General features: G+C 50.6%; 2 protein-coding genes and 1 long non-coding RNA gene across 4 annotated transcripts in view; 1 reads left to right on the top strand and 2 right to left on the bottom strand.

Moving 5' to 3' along the window:
- The window catches only part of SART3 (squamous cell carcinoma antigen recognized by T-cells 3), a 36,241-nt gene extending 30,673 nt beyond the window's left edge, over positions 1-5,568 (bottom strand). The window contains exon 1 of one of the 2 annotated variants that reach the window (XM_005670755.3): positions 5,024-5,568. In XM_005670755.3, the coding sequence (XP_005670812.2) occupies positions 5,024-5,338 (315 nt within the window). In that variant the 5' untranslated portion in view covers positions 5,339-5,568. The remainder of the gene's footprint in view (positions 1-5,023) is intronic. The other variant, XM_001926685.6, reaches the window with a different exon arrangement.
- ISCU (iron-sulfur cluster assembly enzyme) lies at positions 6,750-13,217 on the top strand. Its single transcript, XM_003359136.3, is given in 6 exon segments — positions 6,750-6,804; positions 6,807-6,877; positions 8,536-8,649; positions 9,509-9,619; positions 11,107-11,185; positions 12,686-13,217. Coding segments are annotated over 6 exon segments (501 nt in total). The 5' UTR covers positions 6,750-6,764; the 3' UTR covers positions 12,772-13,217.
- Positions 8,037-20,677, bottom strand: LOC106507249. Its single transcript, XR_002338860.1, has 2 exons — positions 19,501-20,677; positions 8,037-8,766 (listed from the first exon to the last, which is right to left on the bottom strand). It is a non-coding gene; the product is annotated as an uncharacterized LOC106507249 (long non-coding RNA).

Genomic DNA, 26,226 nt, shown 5'->3' with positions numbered 1-26,226 from the left:
TGATCTGTGTGTTGACTCTGTCAATGTCAATATGGCTGGATGGGAGACTGTACTACTATTTTACAAAAGGTCGCCACTGGGGGAAACAGGGTAAGGTTAGGGTAAGGATACACAGGATCTGTATTATTTCCTACAACCACAGGGAAATCTACAATTATCTCAAAATGAAAAGCTGTTTGTTCTTTTTCTTTTTCGGGCTGCACCTGCAGGATACAGAAGTTCCCAGGTGAGGGCTCGGGCAAATCTCAGCCACAGCTGCCAGCCTACACCACAGCCACAGCAACGCGGGATCTGAGCCGCGTCTGCAATCTACACCACAGCTCACGGCAATGCTAGATCCCTGACCCACTGAGCAAGGCCAGGGATCAAACCCAAATCCTCAAGCATACTAGCTGGATTCGCCACAACAGGACTCCTCAAAGTGAAAAGTTCAACTTTTTTTAGTCATGCCTGTGGCATGTGGAAGTTCCCAAGCCAGAGACCAAATCCATGCCACAGCAATAACAACACCAGATCCTCAACCACTAGGCCACCAGGGAACTCTGAAAGTTTAATTTTTTAAAAAAGCTTTCAAACAAGTTGGGGTACGGGGTTACATTAAGTCTGTGCAGTGAGACTAGACAAGTATCTGTTCTTCCAATGCCTGTCACAACATTTCAGCTACAATATTTCCCTCTCTAGAGACAACAAATTACCTACACTTCCTCTAACACTCTACCATCTGACAATGCACTCGTAGGAATCTCGACACCAGCTTCTGCATTAAAATACACACAGGAGGATTTGTCTCAGGAGTTATGAGTTAGACCATGGAATTGACACAAGATAGACAAACTGGTCAAGAGAATGATAGCACCAGAAACAGATCCTAGCACACAAAATATATCACAGAGATGGCACTGGGTGCATCTACTTAAATGACTTTATGACCCATGACCATGACCCCAGTTTGAAAAATACTTAGAGAAACTCTTACACAAGTTCAAGAGTAATAGCACAGTTTAATAGTAACAATGTTCCTTGTAGCTGTTTGTAATAGCAAAAAGCAAAAACTGTAAGCAATCCAAATGTCAGACAACTGCTAAACTGTGTGCTATTCACACACTGGGGTACGAAACATACAGCAGTCAAAATGAATAAACTTCAACACGCAGGAACATGGCTGAATCTAAGGAATACAGTGCCCAGGGATTGAACTGCATCCTCATGGATATTAGGCAGGTTCTTAACCTGCTGAGTCACAACAGAACTCCCTATACACAGTTTAAAAGAGAAAGAAGCACACAGATTCAAGAAAGCAGTTACTTTGGGCTTTAGGAGGAGGTGGGAGGAAGGTCAAGGCAATGGAACAGGAGAGAAGTGTACAGAGGACAGCAATGCTGCTGAAGTTCTCACTCTTAGACTGAATAGCAGAGTAAGTGGTATTCATTTCACTACCATCCTTTACAGTTTAAATGTAAACTGCTTTGTATGTATATTACATGCAAACATATATAAAGATTTAATAATTTACAAGCCCATGACTTGTAATTTTTTTTAAATCTTAAGATTCTTGGCAGGCGTTCCCGTTGTGGCTCAGTGGAAACAAATCCGACTAGGAACCATGAGGCTGCAGGTTTGCTCCCTGGCGGCCTCGCTCAGTGGGTTAAGGATCTGGTGTTGCCATGAGCTGGGGTGTAGGCTGCAGACTTGGCTTGGATCCTGTGTTGTTGTGGCTGTGGTGTAGGCTGGCAGCTGTAGCTCTGATTCAACCCCTAACCTGGGAACCTCCATATGCCATGGGTGCAGCCCTTAAAAGCAAAAAAAAAACAAAAAACAAAAAACAAAACATTCTTAGCAATGTTCTCCTGCTCATGACTTATAAATGTGTCAGGCTGAACCCACCCCGTGAGGACCTGACAGGACTGGACCAGGTTGGGGACAAAAGTGTCCTAACGTCAACTGGTTCTGTTTCCCCGTCTGCCCTGGAAGGCGCTGGAGTACACCTCTGGAGCTCAAGAGAGTGGCCATGACACACTGATGTCTCAAAAGTCAAGTGTGTCACACAGGTTACAAGAGTGAAAGAAGTGAAGACTGCGGAAGATGTACATTCGTCATGAAGAAGCAGGCTCAGTTCTCCCCTCACCCCTGGGTCTGAATGTGTTTTCTGAGCTTGAGCATGGCAGTGTAGGGCTGCAGAGGCAGCCTGAGTGATGTTTATGCATGTGGCCTTCCTGTAAACACTGTGCAGAGGTCAGAGGAAAAACGTACAAGTGTCTCTAAAGTACAGGAACTGTCTCTCAGATGGTTTCTGGTATAAGTTTCTGATTTTTAGTCCCAGATAATGAAGATACGATATATGGGGGAGGTGGGCTGACATATATGTATGTCACATGCACACTGAAATGCATTTAAGAGACCTTCCAGAGAGTTCAATCAGCGCTGACAATGAGCACAAATGCAGGTTCAGTCTGACCTCAGAACATCATTAACAACAAAGGATGCTTTAAAAAAGGAAGGGGCTGGAGTTCCTGCTGTGGCACAGTGGGTTAAGGAGCCAGTGTTGCCACAGCTGTGGCGCAGGTGTACTTGCAGCTCAGATTCAATCCTTGGCCCTGGAACTTCCATAGAGCCAATGTGCAGGTGATCTGGGAAGTGACTTCCTAACTCCCTAACAGCACGACCTGGACCTGGACCTGGTCTGGGGGCAGAGTGATGACAGAGAAGCCCAGTGGAAAGGACACATGGGTACAATCACAGGAAAGGGAGGAAGAGAAGAGAGCAGGTCTTGGCATTGCATCTCCTACATGTCAAACTGTGCCTATAGCTTAAGTTCAACAACAGCCCCGTGAGGGAAAGGCCTACTACAACCCTCCTTTAGCCACTGGGACACCAGGCTCAGAGTGTTGACATAACCTGTAAGGCACTACAAGGTGCCACTTTTAGTTTCAGGCCACAAAGAAAGAGCGGGGAATCCTTGCCTTTGTTACATGGATAGATACCATAGCTAACTGCAAGCTTTCATAAGACACACTCAGGTGAGAACTGGAATTCACAGATATGAGGCCGTGTAGTTCCCAGGCCTCTCTGGGAGTTACTCATCATCATGCTCCACCATGAGAGTGGATACAACAGGAACGAGACGCTGTGGGGTAGGAGAAGGTGGGAGGAACTTTTGGAAAAATTGAAAAAGTCAATGTCTAGACCCCAGGACAAAGAGAATAAAGCCAGAGGCTGTTCATTCCACTACCACTTGCCAGAATCTATGGTTACTTTCTGAGCTCCAGCCCACCTGCAGGAGCCTGAGACAGGGCTGGCAACTGCATGACGCCCAAAGTCAGGAGACCTCTGCCCTGACCCAGTCTCCTCTCTAGTAAGCTGGGAACTCTCATCGAGAATTTCATCTCTCTGCATCCACCCCTGTCCTTCCACTGAAACAGGTAATCCTATTTCCCCTACTGAGTGAGCTAATAGCTCCTTGAAAGGCCCAAGGCCCAAGAACAAATTTCTATCAGGACAGGGTCACAGTCAGCCTGGCACCTCATATTACAAGACATTTGCTAAAAAATAAAAGACTGAATGAACTTCATTGTGCTGATTGATAAAAAGCAGAACTGGTAACCACCTGCCTCCCTTCAACTGGCTCCTCTAACATTCAAACGGGATGACAAGCCGGCCAGGTATGCCTCAGGATGATGTCACTGTTGCACAGCTTAACAAAAACATCATCCCAGAGAGGACATTTTAAGAAATCTCACACCCAGAGAGATTAGGTGAGAAACCCCGGCTAACAATTTCACATCGCTAAGCAATTCCATATCCAGGTGGCACCTGGTCCACAGACAACCTTGAAAAGTTCAAATCCCCTCCTGAGTGGTGCTGGGCAAATCATTTCATCATTCCTCCTGCACCTCGGTTTCCTCATCTGTAGAAAGAAAATGTGCTCCATCTCCCTCTGTTTGACCCTCCAAATCCACTCCATCTTCTCTCTCCCTGTCCTGGGCCCCACTGTACGGAGCACACGGATAAGTTTTCTGGCTCTCTTGTTCTCAGCATAAAGCACCAGCAGGTTGTCTGGAGAGAGGAAGAGAGGCATTCAGGGTATTTCCTCCTTCACCTTAATCCCTGATGGGAAACTGGGGCTGCACCCTCTGACCTCTCAGGTGCCCTCTCTACACAACCATCCTGGAAAACTGGCCACTCCCCTCACCTCTTCCAGCCTAAAGGAGAACACTAAAGGTCCTGCTGTTACTAGCCCTGAGATACTGAACCATCACTCCTGACCTAGACACAGTAGTCCCTTTATTGACCTTTCTCACACCATCCTAATTTGAACGTGCCACCTGGGATCCTCCGGCTGCGATCCTGGATTACACAGAAGATACTGCCACCTGCATCTCATAAGGTAACTGCTAACACCAAGCCCTAGGCACTAATTACCGTTATGACAATTCAATGTGTGCGAATCCTTTCTCCCAATTTACAGAAGAGGAAGCGGAGGCTCAGGGAAATTAAGAAACTGGTCCAAACATATGCAGGTGTGTAAGAGCCAGATCTGGGTCTTGGCCTCCAGACGCTAAAATCTCTACCTCTCCATTTCTATTACCACCGTCACAGTCGCTATTTTCCCTACCACGCCACAGCCTATCATTGTCATTCCTACAGACAAATAATTCTCTCTTAAGAAGACAAATTTATTTCTACTGCTGGACACAGTTTAACAGTGTGGCTAAGAGTGGGAGTTCTGGAGTCGATTCGAAGTTCAAGGCCTGACCCGCCACCTGCAGGAAGTGTATTCTTGAGCAAGAGAATTCCCTCCACCAGGAGCCTCAGTTTCCTCCCGTAAAACGGGAAATACGCTACTTCCTTCACCGGGTCGTGTGAGGGTTCAACGGGATAACGGTTGCAAAGCTCCGATCGAGCGGTAAGCGCTTGAAGGTCTGGTTTGGCGGCCTTGGCGGCTTTATTCCCGCCGAAGACCGGGGAGGCGGGCCGGGGCCTAGGGACCCAAGGAAAGAAGCCCGCCGCCCACCCCGCGGCCCACCTGCTCCTCCAGTCGCTCGATCTCCAGCTGGTTCTTCTCCTCCTCTTCGTCGTACTCCCACTCGTACTCCCCGGGGGAGCTCTCGGCTGAGGAAGCCATGGCGTACTCCTCATCTCCATCGCTCTCACTCACGCCTTCCTCCTGCTGGTCCCACTCTGGCCCGATGGTCTTGTACGTCGCAGCAGCCACAGCCCGCGATAACACCTTCCTCCTCGTCCTGGCCGCCTTAGCCTCATCTTCTTCTCCCTCGGCCTTGGGCCCGGCCTTTGGCTCTGCCTCCGCTTCCGAAGCCGATGCTGCGGCCGCCGTCGCCATCTTGCGCTTCCAGTGCCTCCTGGGTCCTCACTCAGCCGCCAAAGACCCTCTGAAATAGGAGCTGCCCGCGGAGCGCGCCTGATCAAAATCCCCCTCTCTTGCCACCTAAAGAGAAACTGTGAGCCTCAGATGAGGGAAAAATCTAGAAATACAACAAATCTATGTCACTTTATATGCTTTTAGTAATTCTCCTTAAGGGTAAAAAACTCGCTAACAGGGCATGTGTTCCGCCACAACTCGGGACAGAAATTAGGTCCTTAGACAGGAAGTGGACGCCATAGAGGAAGTCATGGACAGAGCGTGATGATCGACGTTCAGTGTTTGGCGCCATCTTGAGAAGGTCAAAATGATTCTTGGCATAAACGGCTCTTACTGCCTGGTCTGACTTGGCGCGTAGTTCAGTCTCCCCAGCAACCGAGCCTCACATGCAGAGAAAAGTCCAAGTCCTCAGGGAAGGATCAATTGCACGACTCATGAGAAAAACTCATTTCCCCTTTATGTAATGCCTGGTGCCTAGTAGTTAGACACACACGTGAGTTTTCATTTTATAAGCTCCTGTTCTGTAACCCAACATTAATAAATCATATTATTAAGCATCTATTTAGAATCTCTTCATTGCCAGGCCTTGTCATATAAATTGTGTTTGCTTTTTAATAAAGGAATAGACATAAACGTAAATTTTTATTAAGTTTGGACAAAGTATTCGTTTAATTAAGCTTCCTATTTTTTGAGGTAGGAAAGTCTTGCTGTGTCTATTGCCTTTCTCTCTCGTTAGCAAGCTTAATTATGTCAGAAATTATGTCTGTTTTTGTTTGGGATCCCCAAAACACCCCGACACAAAGTGGACATTCAAAACATACTTGCTCAACGGGTGAAATAGTTGTCCTTGAATTAGTACACAAGAGATCAAGGTTTAGAAGGACGATGTCATTCGTCTAGGATCACACAGCCAGTAAGGAGCAGAGCTGGGATTCTAGTTGAGGATTGTCCAAGTTTGCATCCCAACTGAGTCTAACTCTCAGGGCAACCTCAGACAAGTTCCTAAACCTCTCTGACCCTCAACATTCTAAGCAGCAAAACAGGGCTAAGAAAGGTGGAATGGTTGATCCTCTGTGCCGCATTCCGGCAGTGGACTTTGTGAACATAAATTTGCGTCCGGAACTCCAGCCTGAAGCCCCTCAGACCCATAACCCAGCACGGAGGAAAAACCGTCCTGCGAATTCAGACCTTTGGGCTCCACGCCTCGCCGGACTCGGAGGGGCGTGGTCAAGGCGGGGCCAAGGCGCGGACTCAAGCACCGAGCGGGAGGGCGCAGGCGCAAAGTCGCCGGGACTTTAGAGGGGCGCGCTCCAAGCCGGGTGCCAACTCGTGCACGAGCCCCTCCCCTCGGTCTCGCGTTCGGCCTGCGCAGGCGCAAGTCCGCAAGATGGCGGCGGCTGGCGCCGGCCGTCTAAGGCGGGCGGCTTCGTCCTGCTGCTCCCGGTCCCGCGCCTGCCTGCTCGGGAGCTGTCAGCTCCGGCTCGGCTCTATCACAAGAAGGTAGGGGCGGGCGAGGGCGTGCGCGGGGCCTGCACCAGCCGGGGAACTAGGACCGCCGAGAGGACTTAGGCGTACTACCAAAGGCCTGGCCTAGGGACGACTGGCCGGCCGGCTTTGCGCGGCCCGGGGAACGCCACTGCGGCCCAGGAAACGGGGCGCCCCTCGCACGAGTCCGCCTCGACCAACTTTCTCTCGATGCGCAAGTGCACTAACGGCGCCTGAAATAAGAATGACAGTTTCGGCTCGTCCAGCGGCGACTGCCCGTGGGCCCGGCCGCTGTCTTTAATCTCTTGCACCCAAGCCTTTAAAATTCCCAACCGCCCAGCAAGCAGGGTTCTGCTGTGACCTGACAGCCGAACTCCAGGGACAGACACACACAGAATGGCGCGGGCTCCGGCCTCACCTAAGGCCACTGCTCTAGCCAGGTGACCTTGGGCAAGTTACTGCTCTGAGCTGAACCTGTTTTACCACTTATCATATGGGGGGGCTCTTAGCAGTCCCCCTACACGAGACCGTGCCTGCGGGGTCCTCCTCTGCTTGGTGCCTGGCACAGGGAGGCCACTTAGGGTGCTGCTGCTATTATTGTTGTAGGAGCTCAGAGCCTCCGAATGGGGATGGACATGTAACCAAGTCATAATGCTTTCATTTTTGTTTAGTTTTGTTTGGGGTGGTGGGGAGCTGTGAGTAGAGATAGGTGCGTAGTTTGAAGACTTTACATTCCAGGGGCGTGAGGTCCGTAAACGTAAAACTCTTTCACTCTAGAACCGGTTAACTACAGAATGCAGCAGATCAACACGGGGCAGAAAGTCTAGACTGGACTTTGTCTTGTAGGTCCTAGGGCTTGGACTCAAAATCCGTGGACAGATAAGTGGGCGGAGGGGACTGGAAGATTGGGATACTTACGGCTAACTAGTAAACAGACCTCAAAGTTTTTAAAACCTTCCATGTGCCAGTTTGAGCTTTTTTGCTTTGTTTTGGGTTTGTTTTTTGTTTTTCTCTTCTGGCTGCAACGCATTTGCCCATGTTCTTGTCTTCCCCAGCTCAGGAGGGTGTGTTGTTGACAGTCCACGCAGAACGAATTGGTGCTCTCAGCCTTGCAGCCACCAGGGCGCACTGTGCACCAGAGGGTTCAGGGCCCTGAAATACAGTGAAAGGACTGTTTTTATTTATTATCGCCCACAAGTGGACGCATTCCTAGTCTTGTCCCTCCTGTAATAGTCTCCTTGAAGCTTCTGGGAAACACTTATTTCTGGACCATACTTACTTTTACAATTTTTGAATGGTAAGTATTATGCTTTGATAGATCCTTTGAGATGTATCTTATGGAGATAAAAAATGGTGTTTGAGCCCAACTCTGATGCCTCAGGTGGTTAAAGGTCAATTATTTGTGGTTCAAAACCCTGCAGAACAAAGCCAGATCTTGCAGATTTTTCTGCCTTATTATGAATCTCTGAAGGTAATTGGAGAGGCGACACACAAAGACTTTGGGTGGCCAGTGGTTCTCATTGACCTGAGCATAAGCCTTCCCGCCCAGGTAAAACTTGGTATTTCGTGACACCTGCTGGGTTCGGTTTGCTGACTTCAAACGTGCCATCAAAGTCGGGGAGATCAATACCAAAAAAGAGTAATTGTGATTTCTCTTCACCCTCTCGTTTCAGGTTGTTGATCATTATGAAAATCCCCGAAACGTGGGGTCCCTTGACAAGACAGCTAAAAATGTTGGAACCGGATTGGTGGGCGCTCCGGCCTGTGGCGATGTAATGAAATTACAGGTACCCTTGGTTTCCATCTTTACTGGTGGTTAACAGTGATCCAATCACTTGTACAGTATTCCCTAGTTGACAGAGCGTTTGCACGTGCAGCGTTGCATTCGGTCCCCATCTTGATTCCTGCGAGATGAGAGGAGTCAACATATGAATGATTTGAGCGGGGGCTGAATCCCAGTCTTACTGGTACACTACGCTGACCCTTGCTGACATAGTAAACTGGTCTCACTTTTGAACTCCCAGTATCAGCTAAATTCCAACTGTAGCTAAGTAAAAGCTTTTGTGAGTTTTCCCGATCAAAGGAAAAGCACGGCCGTGTGGTAAGCAATCCCCAAAGAAACAGGAAATGCAGTAAATCAAATGTCCCCCGCATTGGTGACAACACGCAGGTAGGGCCTGCCCTTTGGGGCAAGGGATAACCCCCTCCACATCTCCTTCCTCACGGTGGTGGGAAGCTCTCCAGACGTCTTCCTGCCTATCTTGGAAAACAAACAAGGCAGGAGGGAACCCCTAGGTGCAGTTTAGTGCTGGAGAAAAAAGCACTAACCAAAGACCTTTACTGCATACTCTCTTGTGCTTAAAGATGCAGGCTGACCCAGCAGCTGGGAGGAGCCCGCTGTAGCCAGAAATCAGGAGAGGGGGGAGGAGGGGTATTAATTTCGGCTAATCTTTACCAGCTAGACCTGTATGACTGTGTGTAGCAGTTCCTGCTTTGAGCTTTTCATCACCGAGCTCTTTGAAATGGAGGAAACTCAGTCATGAATGCCCAAACTTTTAAGTGTCGGAAACAGGACCAGAGGATTTGGGGAGTGCGTGCCCCCCCATGGGCCGACATGTCACCAGCTAACACCTGCCTCTTTGCTAGATTCAAGTGGATGACAAGGGGAAGATCGTGGACGCCAGGTTTAAAACATTTGGCTGCGGTTCTGCAATTGCCTCCAGCTCATTAGCCACCGAATGGGTAAAGGGGAAGACGGTAAGGGTCTTGCAAATTAGAATTAAATCACAGACCCCACAAACCTGGCTCTCAGTTAAGGGATGGGTCCAGTTCCTATGATTTTTTTTTTTCCTCTAAATATCATTCTAAGAATCTCCTTTTTAATTTTGATTTCCCAGGTTTTTATTACATTCTTTTCCACATTGGGAATTACAGATAATTTTGTTAAGTGTTTTTTAGTTGGGGGTTTTTTGCGGTTGATCGTTTTAATTTTTTCAGGGGTTTGGGTGGTGTTTCATTTTTAACCAAATAGAAAAAAAGATCCTCACCTCCCCCTCTAACAAAATAGAAGTGAAAAGAAACATTTGGCTTTCTTCAAGGTTGCTGACCTTGTTACAATTTCTTAGAAGTCTGAGTCTGCTGGGGGCGGGCAGGGTGGGGGTTTGTTTTATTTCCTCCCATCAGGTTTCAGGAAGGATTGCAGATGGCTTAAGGGGGATTCATGAAATAAACTAGCCTTTCTAAAATCCTGAAGTCCTTAGAACCTCAGAAAAGTGAAACTGCAGGTGCCTGTCTTTGCAGGCCCAAGGGTCCAAGTTCAAGGAGCTGAGTCACGGAGGCTTGTGTGGAGGGAGCTGGGCAGCTCCACAGCCAGGACGCCCGCCAGGCCACGTGCCACCTGCTTCCTGTGGTTCGGGGCCTCCTGGCCGCAGGCTTCTCTGGGCCAATGAATCAGAGCCCTAACCTGTTCTGGCCAGAGGTGACTCTGAAGTGCTTTGTCCAGAACTGTCCTCAGGGAAGGAGGACATGAGGAGACAGGGCCCTGCGGGCTCTAAGAGTGTAATCAGAGTGGGGACAGGGCCTTTCTCTGACCTTGAGAGCCTCCCATCTGGGTTTCAAAGAACTGAACTTGAAGTGTAATTCAGTGGCGGTAGCAGACTTGGGAGACTGGGGGCCAGGCAGGGGGATCTGCCCCACACAGGCCTGCCTCCTGCTACGCCCTCAGGCTCTTGCCCAAACCGAGGCATCCTTCTCAGTCCTTCTCGAGGAGAAAGATTCTCCTTGGGGCAGAGGGTGCAGATGCCTCTGGCCTGGGGCCTCCCTGACGCTATTTAGCCCTTAAGAGTTGAAGGGGTTTATTCTGAATGTTTAGTGTAAAGAATCAGAAAGGCTGAGAGTCACAAAACCTGCATAGGGAGTCACTGCCTTTGAAAAAAAAAAAAAGCTTCAAGTCACTGGCCTCAGCCTGATCCCTCAGAGATTCCGAGCAGGTTCCGTTCCTGGCTGGCGGCTGTGTCTTTGCCAGCCGTGCTCAGCCAGCCGAGCAGTGCAGGGGCGACGAATGCTTCGCACTTGAGAAGCCCAGCTGCAGCCTGGCCGTGCAAGTGGGAGGCCTCTGTTTGGGGTTAATAAATGGACATCATCCCCCACCACCCGGTCGTGGGGGCCTCTTTGGCCTTTTTCATTTTCTGTCCCACCAGACAGAGCAGCGCTGAACCTGCCTGTCTTTCCCGTCTGCCCCTCAGGTGGAGGAAGCCTTGACCATCAAAAACACAGACATCGCCAAGGAGCTCTGCCTGCCCCCGGTGAAGCTGCACTGCTCCAGTAAGTCTCAGCCCCAGGATGCCCGCAGGCTTGGACGGCTGGGGCTAATTTCATAATGGCATTAACCTGCACTTATGACAGAGGCACAGGGCTTCCTCTTTGGTTGTAGAATCCATCCTTATAACCCTCTGGGGGTTAGAGCTCGCAGAGCGAGTCTCCATAACCCGCAGAGGGGAAGAGCCCCAGGGGCTGAGGCTTACAGGATGTGCCTTGGGCCAGACCCACCACGGCCTCATTTCTAAGCCTCACAACCATCCTCCAGTCCTCAGAAGGCATCCTCACCTCTCCCCCTGCAGAGGAGGAAATGAGGGCTCAGGTTAACGCACCCCCATTCCACCACTCCTCAGGGGGTGGGCCAGAACCTAAACCCCAGCCTCTAACCCCAGAATCTGTGCCGTTCCCACCCCTGTGCAATGCATTTAGGACCAGTAAAGGAGAAAATTCGGCCTTCACCACAGTCTCTGTTGCGTGTTTCATCACTTCCTCTCCAGCTGCTGTTCCTATCTGGGCTGCATCTGTGTGTGAGGAATGACTAACCCAGTTGGGCAGCAGTCCTCTCTCCACTGTCCTAAAGAGAAAGCCCAGATGCCTTAGGGCTTAGACGTGGCTGTCCCGTGCAGTTTCTGTCTTAAATCTAAAGCTTTTAAAATCTCAACCTTCTTAGGGAAAGGAGGGGATGAGAAACAGTAGCCTTAATGATGGAGGTTTACTGACCAAATTAGTTAAAAATCAGCAGAGAACCAGGCCTCCCGCCAGGGTGAGACTCACAGGAGAAGAACTCAGCGCCAAGGCAGCAATGCGCTCACGCCAACCTCAGGAGGCCGGCGGAGACGGAGCTCCTTCCACTTGAGCTGGAATTTCAAATACCCGGAATAAAGGCCATAGCCTATAAACATTTTCTCATGGTTTCAGAAAAACTCTCGCCTTTTCATTAGGCCTTCTTGGCTGCAGAAACCCTCAGCTGGTGCTCCCTGCCGTCATTCCGGCTCTCTCTACTTTTATTTTCCCCAAAGCCCCCCTTTTCATATAGACTCCAAAATAAAAGGTTTCAAACTTGAGATCACTAGAGAGTGACAGCCAATGACATCCCACCAACTGGCAGGACCTAAGTTATGCCAGCGTCACCGGCATCCACCATGCTCAATCCTGACTTCCGTGTGAGCAGCTGAGGACTGACATTTGTTATGTCCCCCCCGTGCCTCAGACTCTTTATGTCTAAAGCCCCCAAGAAAAGCATGGCTGTCCAAAGGCAGAAGAACTAAGCAGAATCTTGGCTGGCTGCCACCCCCAGGCTGTCCCTAGAGCCACCCAGTGGGAGTGACCTGGCCCAGGAAGCAGGCATCAGACCACTGGGCTTGCTGCTCTCGCCCAGCACCCTGGCAAGGTGACTCTGTTAAGCCCGTCCCAGCACCGATGCCCCCAGCTCTTAAAATTCTCTTCCTAGGGCCATTTCTATAGATTTCTAGAAACTTAGGCTCTCTTTCCTTCTCTTACTTCCAGTGCTGGCCGAAGATGCCATCAAGGCCGCCCTGGCTGATTACAAACTCAAGCAAGAACCCAAGAAAGGAGAGGCCGAGAAGACATGAGTCCTAGACGAAGCCCCCACCCCAGTCACACAAGCTGCTCCCCCTCCCACGCCGTCACCGCTTAGCAGTCACGTAGGTGTTCAGATGCCCTCTGCCCTCGCCCTACAATAAAAGAACCATGAGACCCGCACATTTGCCGTTCACATTGTGGCTCTAATGCAAGCACAATACACAGTCTAGTTGTTCTGAATCCTGTGGGTTCTCGCAGCTCACGTTTATAGCCTTACCCCAGCCCATGTCTATTGTGAATTGTGTGGAGGGCCCTTAAAACCGAAATGAGTAGTGCAGTCTCCCATTTGGGTGGTCAAGTACTAATTTTACCTGAGCCTGTTTTGGAAAAGCCTACCCGGAGAATGCCTTGGAAAGCTTGTTTGGTAGGCCCAAGTATTGTACATAACGCAGATCTGCCTTTATATAATAAAAGAAAGTAAGAACGTTTTTCTCTGGAAAGCCTTGTCTCTCCGGTCCTCCCTCACCTCCCGGTGCTGCCACAGCCCCTCGGGGCACGTTCCCAGGTGTGGACAGCAAGGGCGCTCACAGCTCCCGGACTCATGTGGCAGAGACCCTGCACGGAGATGTTTACAAAGCTAGGTGTCATTGTGTGTCCTGCAACAAGGCGGGAAGGAGATGGCCATCACTTACCCTTGTTTTCTTTGCCAAGTAACAGGCTGGTGACTCCAAAGGAGTCCAGAAGATTCTTTCTGTAATTTCACTGGTTTGTGAAATCCCGAAATCTGAGTACCACCAGCCTAAAGGTACAGACCACTATGGAGAGAGTGTGGGGAGCTGGGCCCAGGGCTCTGCTGGAGTCTGGGCGGGTAGCTCCGATACCTGACTTTTGAGAACCTCTGGTGGTTTTGTGTGGAGGCGGACAGCCAAGCCATCAGGAGGAGACTTCTTTTGTCCACAGCGGCACAGGTATGACACTTAAGTCATTCATTCTGAAAGATACGTGTACCGTGACCTGAAGTTTGAAAAACATCCCCCCCAGCTCAGGGGCATATAACAGATGTTTTCATCTCTGCCCTCCCGACCCCATCTGCCCCCAGGGCCAGGGTCACGCTCTAGCTCAGAGCCCTACGAAAGGAAGCCCGATTTTCTAGAAAACATGACCTCAAAATGCCAGCTAAGTCTCAATTTGCCAAGTTCAAAAGATGTTTTTGTTCTTCTTAAAGCTCAAGCATAGGCTGGCTGCCTTGTCTCTTGAATATTACCTCCTTTATTTAAAAAAAAAAAAAAAAAAAAAAACCTGAAACAAAAAACTCCTTTGGGTTCTGGGCAGGGCCCAGAACTTCAAAGGCCCTACCCGCCGCAGCCTGCGGGGAAGGCCACAGAGCAGGGCTTTCATCAGAATCTCAAATTAGAGCCGCTGGGTGGAACCACGTCACGGTGTCCCGGGTGGTGTGTTCTACTATTTAATTCATGGTCCCTCTAGGCTGTGCTTGTCTCATATGTGGCCACAGTGCAATTCCCCACTGCTTTTCTCCGTGACTTTTTTAAATGAAACACTTTTGTTCTGATTCCATCCTCTGAGAGCCGAGGCTAAATTCTACACATCAGAGGCTGCTCCTAAACAGCCAGGGCAATATTACCAGAATAGCCCAAACCTCAAACTATGTGGTCCTGCAGCTGAAAAAGATGAGTATTTTAACTTCCACCAGCCTCTCCTTCTCCTGGACACAGCTGGTTTGGACCACACGAGGGCGCCACGTACTCTTGAGTGAGCTCAAGTCTGGAGATCTTTGCATCCAGGATCTCAGCATCTCCACGTAAACCCTCCACAGGAGATCCCCATGTGTAAGTTACAGCAGCCTTATCTTTGCAATCCCGTCCATCTGTAGGACAACCCTCTGGGGTGGGCATTATTTCGAACAAGGAAACTGGCTCAGAAGTCAACCACCAGCTTGGGCCTGGGCCGGGTGACCTCAAAGCCCATGCTTCTCTTGCCTCCTTTACTTTTGGCAGAACTTGACACCAAGAAGTCTCACCCCATGTTAGAAGCTCTCTTGTGCCTTGAGTACTGGCGGGAAGGTGAATCCCAACACAGGGTGAGGCCCAATCCATTCATTTGTCTAGGCCTGGCTATGCCTGAGAGCCACTGATTGGGGAGCCCAATTTAACGGCAATGCCTGATTAGATCTGTTGCTGTGCCAGTGGGGCTGGGCACGGGCGTTTCTGCAAAGCTCCCTGGGAGTTTCCAGGGTACATAACCGTTGTCAAGTGCTCTGCACTTTGCCAAGCAGTTTGCCGAAACTATTTCAGTGGAGGCTCAGTCCTAGGAGAAGGTGTCACTTCAATCTCCAACTCCCTCTCTGCCCCTCCCACCGCCTCCATCCACAGTCTAGGCCTCCATCATCTCTCCTGGCCTCCCTATTGGCCTCCCTGCCTCCAGCCTCACCCCAACCTTGAGATCCATTTCCCATTCTGACCCTGGCCTTCCTCATCTTGAAACCTGTCATGGAGCTCGCTGTTGCCCTCAGACAAATGCCAAACTTCCTACCATGTCAGTCACTTTGCTCTGACCACACTGAACCTTACCTTCAGGCCCTGTGCCGCTCCTATTGCCATGGCTGCCCTCACCAGGCATCTTCCCTTAACCTCCATTCAGCCCAGGAACCTCATCTCAGACTCCACCTCCCCTGGGAAGCCTCCCCTGATTCTGCCAGGCTGAGCTAGGTGCTCTCTACTCCCAGAGTCCCCTGTCCCTCCCTAATACCACACAGATTACAGGTGGCTTTGTACTTTGCTCTTTCCTTGTCTTTCTATATCATTACTCAGAAATTGTCTTTTTTAAAATGTTCTTTTCAATTTTAAATAATAGACTATTTTAAAAATTCAAACAGCCTGAAAGGGAATAGAGTGACATAGAAGTATCCTTGCCACCCCTACTAGTTCCCCAGCCTCCCTCCTCAGAGGCAGAGTCTCTGGTACTTGTTTCATTTCTTAAGTGTCCTCCCAAAGATTTTCTAGGCATATCCCATATACTTGTGTTTAAATAGACTGTCCATTTTTTTTTCTTTTTTGACACAAATAGTAGCAGAGTACACATACTTCTGTATCTTTTTCTTTTCCTCTTAACCGTATTTCTCCACATCAGTGCCTACAGACCTGCCTCATTCTTATTAACAGCTACCCAGCATTTGATGTGTGATGGTTTGTAATTTAGTCTTCTATTGATGACAGCAATGTCAGTTATGAGACCCAGCATTTGGTAGAGCTCTTGACTTCCTAGGGGCTCCATGAATGTTTATTGAGTTGAGTGGATGGATGGATGGATGTGTGGAGGGGTAGAAGGGTGGATGGATGGAGGGATGGGTGAGTGACTGGTGAGTGTGTGGGAGGATGGATGGATGGAGGGGTGTGTGAGTGGATGGGTGGATGGATGGATGGAGAAAGAAAGGTCAGAGAGTTGAAACAACTTGCCTCAGGTGACGCAGCTAAGAAGTGGTAGGTCAGGAATTACCTTCGTGGCTCAGCAGTGAACAAACCCAAATAGGGTCCATGAGGATGAGGGTTCAATCCCTGGCCTCACTCAGGGGGTTAAGGATCCAGCATTGCTGTGGCTGTAGTGTAGGTCGGCAGTTGTAGCTCCTATTTGACCCCTAGCCTGGGCACTTCCATATGCTGCGGGTGCGGCCCTAAAAACCAAAAAAAAAGAGAGAGAGAGAGAGAGAGAAATGGTAGGTCAGAGCCCCAGCTGAGTTTCTCTGCCCACCTCCCAGTCCCCTACAAGGCACCACACCATGGCTACAACCACATCGCTAATTAACCTTTCCTAAATGTTATTCCTGGATTCTGGCCACTCGGGATCACATCGAGATGCACACTTTTACAAATTCCCATTAAGCATTGTCCTGTCAAAACTGGCTGTCCTGATCACAGAGTCTTCTTAAAAAGCCAAGCAAATGAGGGGTGCCTTTTGATGATGAAGGCCCCTGGAAGCTAAGACAAGGGAGGCAGACTCTGTGTTCACCCTCATGTTGGGACAGAAAAATTCTGGGTCCCACTGAGTCTTGGCAGAGTCAGGGGACCCACAGATGAGCTCCGGCCCCAACCGGAAGACAGATGTGGAGCACATCTCCCATTGGTGGCTTTTTGGCCTGTCTGCTTGCTCCCTCCACCTCCCAAGATGACATCAGCCAGCCCTTCAAAAAGCCACCTCCCTAAAGAAGATTGTCTCTGCACAGGGAGGCAGGAGTGGGGCAGAGCAGAGTGAGCTCAGCGCCTTGGAGTCAGACACGGAGGGTTCATGTGCCACCTACCACTGTGTGACCTTGGACGAGACACTTCAACCACCTCCAAGTCTCTATTCACCTGCAAAATGGGGGTGGTCACAGTACCTACCTCGTCATGTTGACATGACAATTAAATGAGATGAAGCATATAAAGGAAGTGGCACAGAAAAAGAGCTCACTGTCACAGTGACTCTTGTGATCGTGTGTGACTCTTCACCCCTGGCTACATACCAGGCACAGTTGCTGGGTGTTTGGTTTTTTGTTTTTTGGGTTTTTTTTTTTCTTTTTAGGGCTACATCTGTGGCATATGGAGGTTCCCAGGCTAGGAAGCAAATCTGAGCTGCAGCCACTGGCCTACACCAGAGCCACAGCAACTCCAGATCCAAGCCACATCTGTGACCTACACCACAGCTCACAGCAACACCGGATCCTTAACCCACTGAGCAAGGCCAGGAATCGAACCTCATGGATACTAGTTGGGTTCATTACTGCTGAGCCACAGCAGGAACTCCACTGGTTGTTTCATGTAGATTAGCTCCTTTACTCTGCACAGAAATCCTAAAATGCTACAATTATTCCATCGTACAGATGAAGAAACTAAAAGATCTTGGTTGTGTCCAAGATCACACAGCCAGGAAGTGGCCTCAGCAGGATTCCAGCCCAAGTTACTAGTCCATTGTCTCTACTGCTATTATCATTGGTACGATTAGCACTGGTCTCCTTATTATTGTAGTAACTGTTACTATGACTACTGTTATTACTACTACTCCCACTATTACTATTTTTAGAATACTATAACCTCCAGGCTTCCAACCTATGGTGTCTTTGCCTTGAGACGAGCCCCCGACAGCAAGGTCTCCAAAATTACACCATGGTCTGGCTGCCCCTGTGCAGTGGACACAGGAACGTGACTTCTGTCACACGTGGCTGGATGGGCAAGCTCACTCCAACAGTGCTTGGTCAACCACAGGGCACAGCTACTCCCCAGGCCCAGCCTGAAATCCCAGCACCACTGTCCCCACCCAGCTATCTTTGGAAATGTCATGTTAGCCACTCCAGCCCCTGGCCTCACCTCAGAGAAGCCCAGCTCCCAGAATAACTCCAGAAAAACTGACCCCCCACCCCAGGGGAGGACAACCCTTAATGCCCTCAAGCTGCTGGTGCAATAGAGTTTCCTCCAACCTGCCTCCCAGGGCCTCAGGCTGGTGGATCAGCAGAGAAATCCAGCTGGACCCTCCCCCCACCCCGTCCAAAAACCTCCCCACCACACAGAGGGGCACCGCAGGCGGAGGGAACAACCTTGGAATGGGACTTGGGGACTTGGGGGCCCTAATCCCAGCTCTGCCATGATCTCTCTCTGTGATCTTATGCAGGTACTTAGCCTCTGCCAGCCTTGATTTCCCTTCCTGAAAAAAATCAGCAGAATGCTAGCTCCTAAGTCACAGGTTTGTTGTAAAGATTAAAAAATCATCACATGTTGGGAGTTCCCATTGTGGCGCAGCAGAAACAAATCTGACTAGGAACCATGAGGTTGCGGGTTCGATCTGTGGCCTTGCTCAGTAGGTTAAGGATCGGCGTTGCTGTGAGCTGTGGTGTATGTAGGTCACAGACGTGGCTCGAGTCTGGTGTTGCTGGGGCTGTGGTGTAGGTCGGCAGCTATAGCTCTGATTTGACCCCTAGCCTGGGAACCTCTATATGCCGCGGGTGAGGCCCTAAAAAAAAAATCACATGTAAAGTTTAAAAAGCACAGTGCCAGGCATGTAATAAGCACTCAGTAAATGATCCCTACCATCATCACACCCATATCATCACCAAAACCATCCATAATACTACCACAGTTGTCATTATCATCATCACCATCACCACCATCATGGCAACGTCATCATCATCAGCAGCAACAACACTGTCACCATCATGGTCATAGCCATTATCATTGTCACCATCATCACTGCTATGGATTAAATTATGTCTCCCTCCAAATTCATATATTGAAGCCCTAACCCTCACTATCTGAAGATAGGGTCTTTTGGAAGTAATTAAGGTTAAATGAAGTCATAAGAGTGGGACCTTAGAGACAAAGGTCTCCCCAGGCACGCTCAGAGGAAAGGCCATGCGAGGACAAAGCAGCCATCTACAAGTCCGGAAGAGAGCTCACCAGAAACTGAGCCCGTCAGAACCTTGAAATTGGACTTTCCAGCCTCTAGAACTGTGAGAAAAGAAATTTCTATTGTTTAAGCCACATAGTCTATGGTATTTTGCCACAGCAGCCTGAACAGACATCCACCATCACCATCATCACTGTCATCAGTATCATCACCAGCATCATCATCACTAGAATCAACATCATCATCACCATCATCATCAGTATCACCATCATCATTAGCATCATCATCAGTATCAACATTATCATCATCGCCAGGAGCAGAAGCAGTACCATCATCATCAACACCAACATCAGTGACACCATCCTCATCAGTATCAGCAACATCATCACCTTCATTGTTACAGGTCAGATGCCCAGAAAACCAACTCTGAGGTGGAAGTCAGCATGCAGGGTATCTATTCAGGAATGTTCCTGGGATCAACACTTGTGGAAGGCTGGTTAAGAAAGCTGGACTGAGCAGAGGGAGAAGACGGGCAGTGGTGTAGCCCCAACAAAAGCTTCTGTTGATCCCATGGGGAGCTCTAAATCTGAAGGCTGCTCAGAGTTGTCCGGCATCCACCCCATCATTTACAATCTCTATCACCATATTGGGTTTGAGACTTCATCGTCTTACTCTTTTTTTCCAAAGGGGACTTGCATCTTACAAGAAGAGGAGCCAAAAGCAGAGCTTACCACCAATGAGTCAATCATTAATGGTGGAATTCCAAGCATCCGCTGGGCTTACAAGCTGGGGGCAAAGGAGCTTTGCGGGAGCTTCTCACACCATTCTGTTTGCCCTTCAGCCCTAGATTCTCACTCATTTTCCCAGCACAGCAGGGCCCCTGGGGACCATTTCCCTTCGAGTAGGAGCTCATCCATTCCAACCCCAAAGGCCTGGGCCAGCATGGCCCTGCTTCCTGGCAAGTCTCCTTGGGCGCCTGCCGGGATCCGAGTCTCCTCTTGACCTTTCCCACTCCTTTCCCTAAGAAGCCGAACCAGAGGACAATCTGCTCGTGCAGACAAGTCCTTTTCCAGCTGAGCTAGAACAGAGGGCCTCAAGGGACAGAGCCTGGGTCAGGGACGCCTGCTCGAAGTGGCTGTGGATAAACGCAGGCCTCTCCCATTTGTTCTTCTCTGACAGTCAGCCTGGGAGGAGCTGCTACAGGATGAAATCAAATCACATGGATGAAGTACCCAGGACAGCCTGGCACACAGGAGGTGCTTACTAAATGCTCATTCATCCACAGGACAGGCCCTTAGGCGGCACCACAGGGCAGGAGAAGGGGTCGTAGGAGGGCAGCTTGCCCACTGAGCCTCTCTCTGACCTCCAAGGCCTTGCCCGTCCCCTTTTCGCCTCACTCAGCCCACTGGCCTCCCTGCCGTCCCTAATATTCACCAACTCATTCCCACCCCAGGGCCTTTGCACTGGCTGGCCCCTCTTCCCAGAACTTCCCAGGGCTGCCTCCTGCTTCAAATGCCATTTCCCCTTCAGATGTTTCCCACACACACACACACCCCATTCACCCTGGCATCACACTATTCATATTATTATTTTGTTTATTATTTTGGGGGGGACCACACCCATGGCATGTGGAAGTTCCCGGGCCAGGGATCAAACCCACACCACACCAGCAACCCAAGCCACAGCAGTGACAACACCAGATCCTTAACCTGCTGAACCACCAGGGAAGTCCACACCATTCACATTCTTCACAGAGCATAACGCTCTGGATTTCTCTTGCTCGGGAAGAGCGTGTTCAGGATTCTCTGAAGCCTAGAACAGTAACCGCGTACAATACAGGAGGTGGTGCCAAAGGCTTGTGCTGACCCCAGTTCCTGGAAAAAGCATGGAGGTGAGAGACGCTTTCCTTACTCTCTGGGCAAGCCTCTCTCCCTCTCTGTATTTGCAGTTCCTCTGTCTGCAAAATGAGGGGACTGGACCCGATGAATCCATCTTCCCTTCCAGCTCAAACAAAAAGATTCCACATCCTTGGATAACTTTGCCTTGGAGCCCATAACCCATTCACGCCAGAACATGATTCATCTCTGCCGATTCTGCCTAGCAACCAGCCCTTCTCCCAACACCCCAGACCGAATCCCCCCCTCCCCAGGACAAATTCCTCCCCCACCACAGACACGCCCGCCTGGAGAGGAATGCGAGGCTTCAAGATCCTCCCCTGTCTGTCTGCCACCAGCATTTTAACGCAACCTCAGAATGTCTCGGGCTATGTCTGGAACACGCTGGGGGGAGCTGGTCCCCCCGGGATTAGGACCGGAAATGGCAGCAGAAGTCAGGCAGGCAGAAAGTGCTGACCCAGCTCGGGGAGATCATTTCCATTCTGATGCCTCGCCCTCCTCTCGTGTTCAGCTCCTGGGGCCTGGAAAAGTATCTGTGTTTTGGGGAGAGAGAAGGAAGGGCCAGGGGAAGGGACGAGAGAGCAGAGTTCCCTGCAGGAGACAAAATCAGTTCATTCAGGTCCTCCAAGGGAAGGCTTCAGCCAGTGCCCCATGGTGAGAGAAAAAACCATCTCATCTTAGGAGATGCTGGAAAGCATCTGATATACTTCAATACCCATGTGCGATGCAAAAATCTTGGCAACCTAAGAATAGAAAGGAATTTCCTCAACTGGAAGAAAAGGACATTTACCAGAAAACTACAGCAAACAGCGTGCCCGTGGGAAAAATTTGGAAGAACTCCCATGAAGATTAGGAACAAGACAAGGATGTTCACCACCACGACCACCACCTCCACCATCACCTCCTCCACCCACATCATGACCCCCTCCTCCCCATCACTTCCACCATCACCATCATCACCTCTACCACCACCATTACCAACTCCACCATCATGACCACCTCCTCATCACCTCCACCACATCACCTCTACCACCACCATCATGACCACCTCCTCCACCTCCTCCACCACCACCACCACCACCATCATCATGACCACCTCCTCCCCATCACTTCCACCACCAACTTCACAACCACTTTATCACCACCTCCACCACCAACATCACTCCTCTTCCACCGCCATCATCCCTGCCTGTACCACCACCATCACACAAAAACCAAGTAAAGTGAAGGGCGCAGCAAGGAAGTGATGAAACAGTCACTCATGGATGGATGGATCATCTACCTTCTTGAATGAATACTGACAGAGGGAGGTCACCTGGGCTGGAGACCTGCCTTGGCCATTCCCTTTTTGGGTGACTCTGGATCTCACTTTCCTCAGTTGTAGCTGGAGTGGTAGGACTATACCAAGTGTGTGCAAACTGTGAGCCCGAGGGGCCCCTGCAGAGGGGGAGGGGACAACAGGTGCCCTTTGGGTATCCCACCCCCCTTCCAGGATGCATCACTGCTTTCATTTAATTTAGGATTCCTCGGAAGGGTTTATTTGAACAAAGGATTTTGTGGCTCAAGAAAATTGAAAATCGGTGGACACCCAACCAATGTAGGTGGAAACAAAGGATAGAAAAGGTGATTCAGAGAGGCAATCTGTAAGGTTAAAACCCCTTTCTCACCAGTAATCAGGGAACCATAATGAAAATAATAGAACAGCATGTATCATCTATTTAACTGGAAACACACAATGCTGTCAAGGATGTGGGGAAACAGAACCACTCTTAGACCACGATAGGTATGGAAACTGGCGACACATTTTGGAAGAGTCTTTTGGCAGCCCCTCGGAAAATGCCACACTTGTACCCTCTGCCTTGGCAAGCCCTGCCCCACTCCCCTCAGGACCCGGCAGGCAGGAGTGAACCATGCATCTGTAAAGACACCCATGTGCAGGATGGCCTGGGAAACTTGTGATGTCACAAGGGTCCTCCAGCTCTGCCATCTGTGATCTCCCTTCCTGAACTCACCCAGGGCCCGCTCTGCCCCCACACCTGACCCAGAGGCACTCTGAGCTGGCTCACTCCATTCTGGGGGGTGCCTGACAACCCCGTGAGCGGAAGTCTGGGCCCACACCTTAAACAGGTAACTCCCAGGTGTGAGTCCACCGAGCCAGGGACGCCCTTCCCCCTCACACAAGGCAGACCACAGACCACCAGGAGGAGCTGCCAGGCCAGAGCTGGGACCTGAGCCCTCCCCGCTCCTCACCCACCATGGGACCTGTCACCTTACTCCTGGGTTCCCCCTTCCGCCGAGAATTCACTGAGCAGGTGCGCTTTCCTCCTCCCACACAGCAAAGCTCATCAAACCAACTTTGGAGTGATTTTTCACATGGAATCATTTATGCGAAAAGCAACCTGGAAAATAGTACAGTAGTTGTTACGTCCAGACCTCTGCCCCAAGGCCAGTTCTCAATGAGCATCCTCTCACTGGACCAGCCACCGTCTCTTAAGCCCTCCCACACTGATGGGCATGTAAGCAGCGTCCCTTTGTTTCACTTATTCTAAACAATGCTGGGAGTTCCCATGTGGCTCAGTGGGTTAAGACCCCAACTAGTATCCATGAGGATGCGGGTTTAATCCCTGGCCTCACTCAGTGGGTTAAGGATCTGGCGTTGCCGCAAGCTGCAGCATAGGTCACAGATGCCGCTGGGATCTGGCAGGGCCTGTGGCTGTGGTGTAGACATGCAGCTGCAGCTCAGAATCGACCCCTAGCCAGGAAACTTCCATATGCCACAGGTGCAGCCTTAATAACAAAAAAATAAATAAACAACACTAGCACAAACATCCTTGCAGGCCCATCTCAGAGCCCACCCACAGGTGTTTCTGTAAGCAGTTTCCAGGAAAGAATTTATGGAGCAAAGGACAAGGACACAGACAACCTTGGTGGATGTTGCCATAGGACCCTTCAAAAGGCCTCCCCCCACCATCTGATCCAAACCAGACAGCGCAGAGATCAGATCTGGACAAAGACGAAATGTTCTTATCCTGTGAGAGGTCATGGGAAAAAATTCAGAAGTGTTTCGAACTGGCTGCCCAATGGCTGGCCCAGTCCCTCCAGCCAGAGCTGTGAGGAAATCCACCCATAAGCCCAGCCTGCTCAACTTATGTTGTTAGTTGCAAGAAGGGGCTTCCTGACCGTGAGGGTTTGCTCAGACGCTGGAGACATGGTCAGAGGAGCTGGGAGAATTTTCCTGAGGTCTCTTAACATGGGAGATTAACCACCCTGGGATGGATTCGAAGGGACCAAAAAGCCAGGTTCTCCCAAGATCCTGTTGCCCAAAAATTGAGTGATTCTTTTTTCTGCAAGAAAAATGGCCTCCAGCAGCCCTTTTCCCAGCTGCTGACAATAACGCCTCACACAGGAATCACATCTGAGGCCCATGAGCTGGCTGAAACCCAGAGCAAGCCTCCCTTTTCCTTTGTGGAAGAGGCAGCTGAGACCCAGGGAGGGTGAGCGACTTGCCCCAGGCGGCACAGCTAGAGAGAGGGCAGAGCTGACCTCCACTGTGGGACTCCGGGTCCAGGGCCGGTGCCTACATGGTCCCCCACCTCCAAGTTCATACCTCTGGAGGGCCCAGGGCTGTGGGCTTGACCCCAGACCCAGTGGCATCTCAGCGTCTGCGATGAGCAGTGTCCTGGGCAGAGCTAAGCCTTGGAGTCCAATGGACTGGCTTGATCACTCACCGGCCATGTGACCTCGCAGGCGCCTTGGGTCACCTGCTGGGTGGTGGTGCGAGGGGCTGGGAGGCCCGCTCCCACAGGCCGGAGTCCCCGCCCCAGGAAAGGTACGCGCAGGCGCTGTTTGCGAGGAGGCGGGGCCTGATCCCGTGGTCCGTAGTGTCCAAAGCTCTCTTTGCTGCCTTTCCACGGCGCAGACCCAGACAGTGGAACACCCAGCAGCTGTGATGACGTCCCTGCCACCACCTCTAGGGTCACATGGAAGTTTGGACACAGTGGCCTCTGGCCCCCTCCTCCAACCCCATTATCCTGCATGCATGGATTCATTCACTCATGAATAGCCTCGCAGGCAGCGTGGAGCTGTGGTTAGGGCACTAGCTGTGGGATCCAACAAGCCCAGGAGGTTCAAAGCCCAGCTGGAGCTCTTTCTGGCTGTGTGACCTTGGGCAAGTCGCTAGGCCTCTCTGAGCTTCCATGCCTTCCTCTGCATAAGGTGGATAACATCCCTGCCTCCTCAGCTTTGTGAGGATCCAGTATAGAGTATAGAGAAAAGTGCTTGGTGCCTTGCTTGCCGCACTGGGGGCACAGAAGAAGTGATGGGAAGATCCCCTCGTGGAGAGATTTAAACCTTGAGGAAGCACAGAGGTGAGAGGCCTGGATCCTCAGAGGGGTTTCAAAAAGCATTTTCTCATCCTGACCTCGTAGAGGACAGGACCTGTGCTTTCACAGGTGAAGCACTGAGGCTCCGAAAGGGAGCCAAAACTGCCCAAGGTCACACATCCTGGAAGCGGGATTCGAACCACAGTCTCTCAGGATGCAGACACCCTCTGCCCTTCCCCCACTGCACCTGGCAGGGCTTCTGGTCCATCTAAGCCTTTGGGTTGTTTTATAGATGGGAACACAGCAGAGAGGGGAGGGGAGTTACTCCAGGTCACCTGACAATTAATCCCCCTGTGTCCCCTTCACCTTGCCAACCCCCAGAAATAGCCCCGTGCCTGCTCCAGAGGGCCCCCAAGTGAGTCCCTGGGCTCCCAGCTCACATTGCCGGCCACATCTGCAGCCATGCCTGCCAGACAACATTCCAGCCCTGGCTGGGGTCACCACATCCCAGAGGAAGACAGGGGACAGCTGCAGTGTGCCCCCTGGCCCCCACTGGGCACCAGACCCCTGCAGAGGGGCGCATGGGCTGGAGGTGACTTTTCACCACCCAGAGGGCCATGGCAGCCTGTCTCTGGACACATTCATCACCTCCTCCCCAGAGTTCATGGGACTTTCCTGGCTGCTGGCAGTGCTCTGGTCTCATCAGCTCATCTGGGACCCTTGTCCCTGCCCCCAGAGAATAGATGTTTAAACTCACAAGTTCTAGGCATCTCAAATCACTAATCTTATGACTCTGAAGCTTCTAAACCTATACCTGGAAAGAAGTGACTCACAGAACAGCCAGACCTTTAGAGACAGAAGTTTCCCTCTTTTCGCTTCTTGGGGGGCACAGCCCTTT

The sequence above is a fragment of the Sus scrofa genome, chromosome 14 (genome assembly GCF_000003025.6).
Source record: "Sus scrofa isolate TJ Tabasco breed Duroc chromosome 14, Sscrofa11.1, whole genome shotgun sequence".
In the NCBI taxonomy this organism is placed as follows: domain Eukaryota; kingdom Metazoa; phylum Chordata; class Mammalia; order Artiodactyla; family Suidae; genus Sus; species Sus scrofa.
This window is presented reverse-complemented; position numbering and strand designations above follow the sequence as displayed.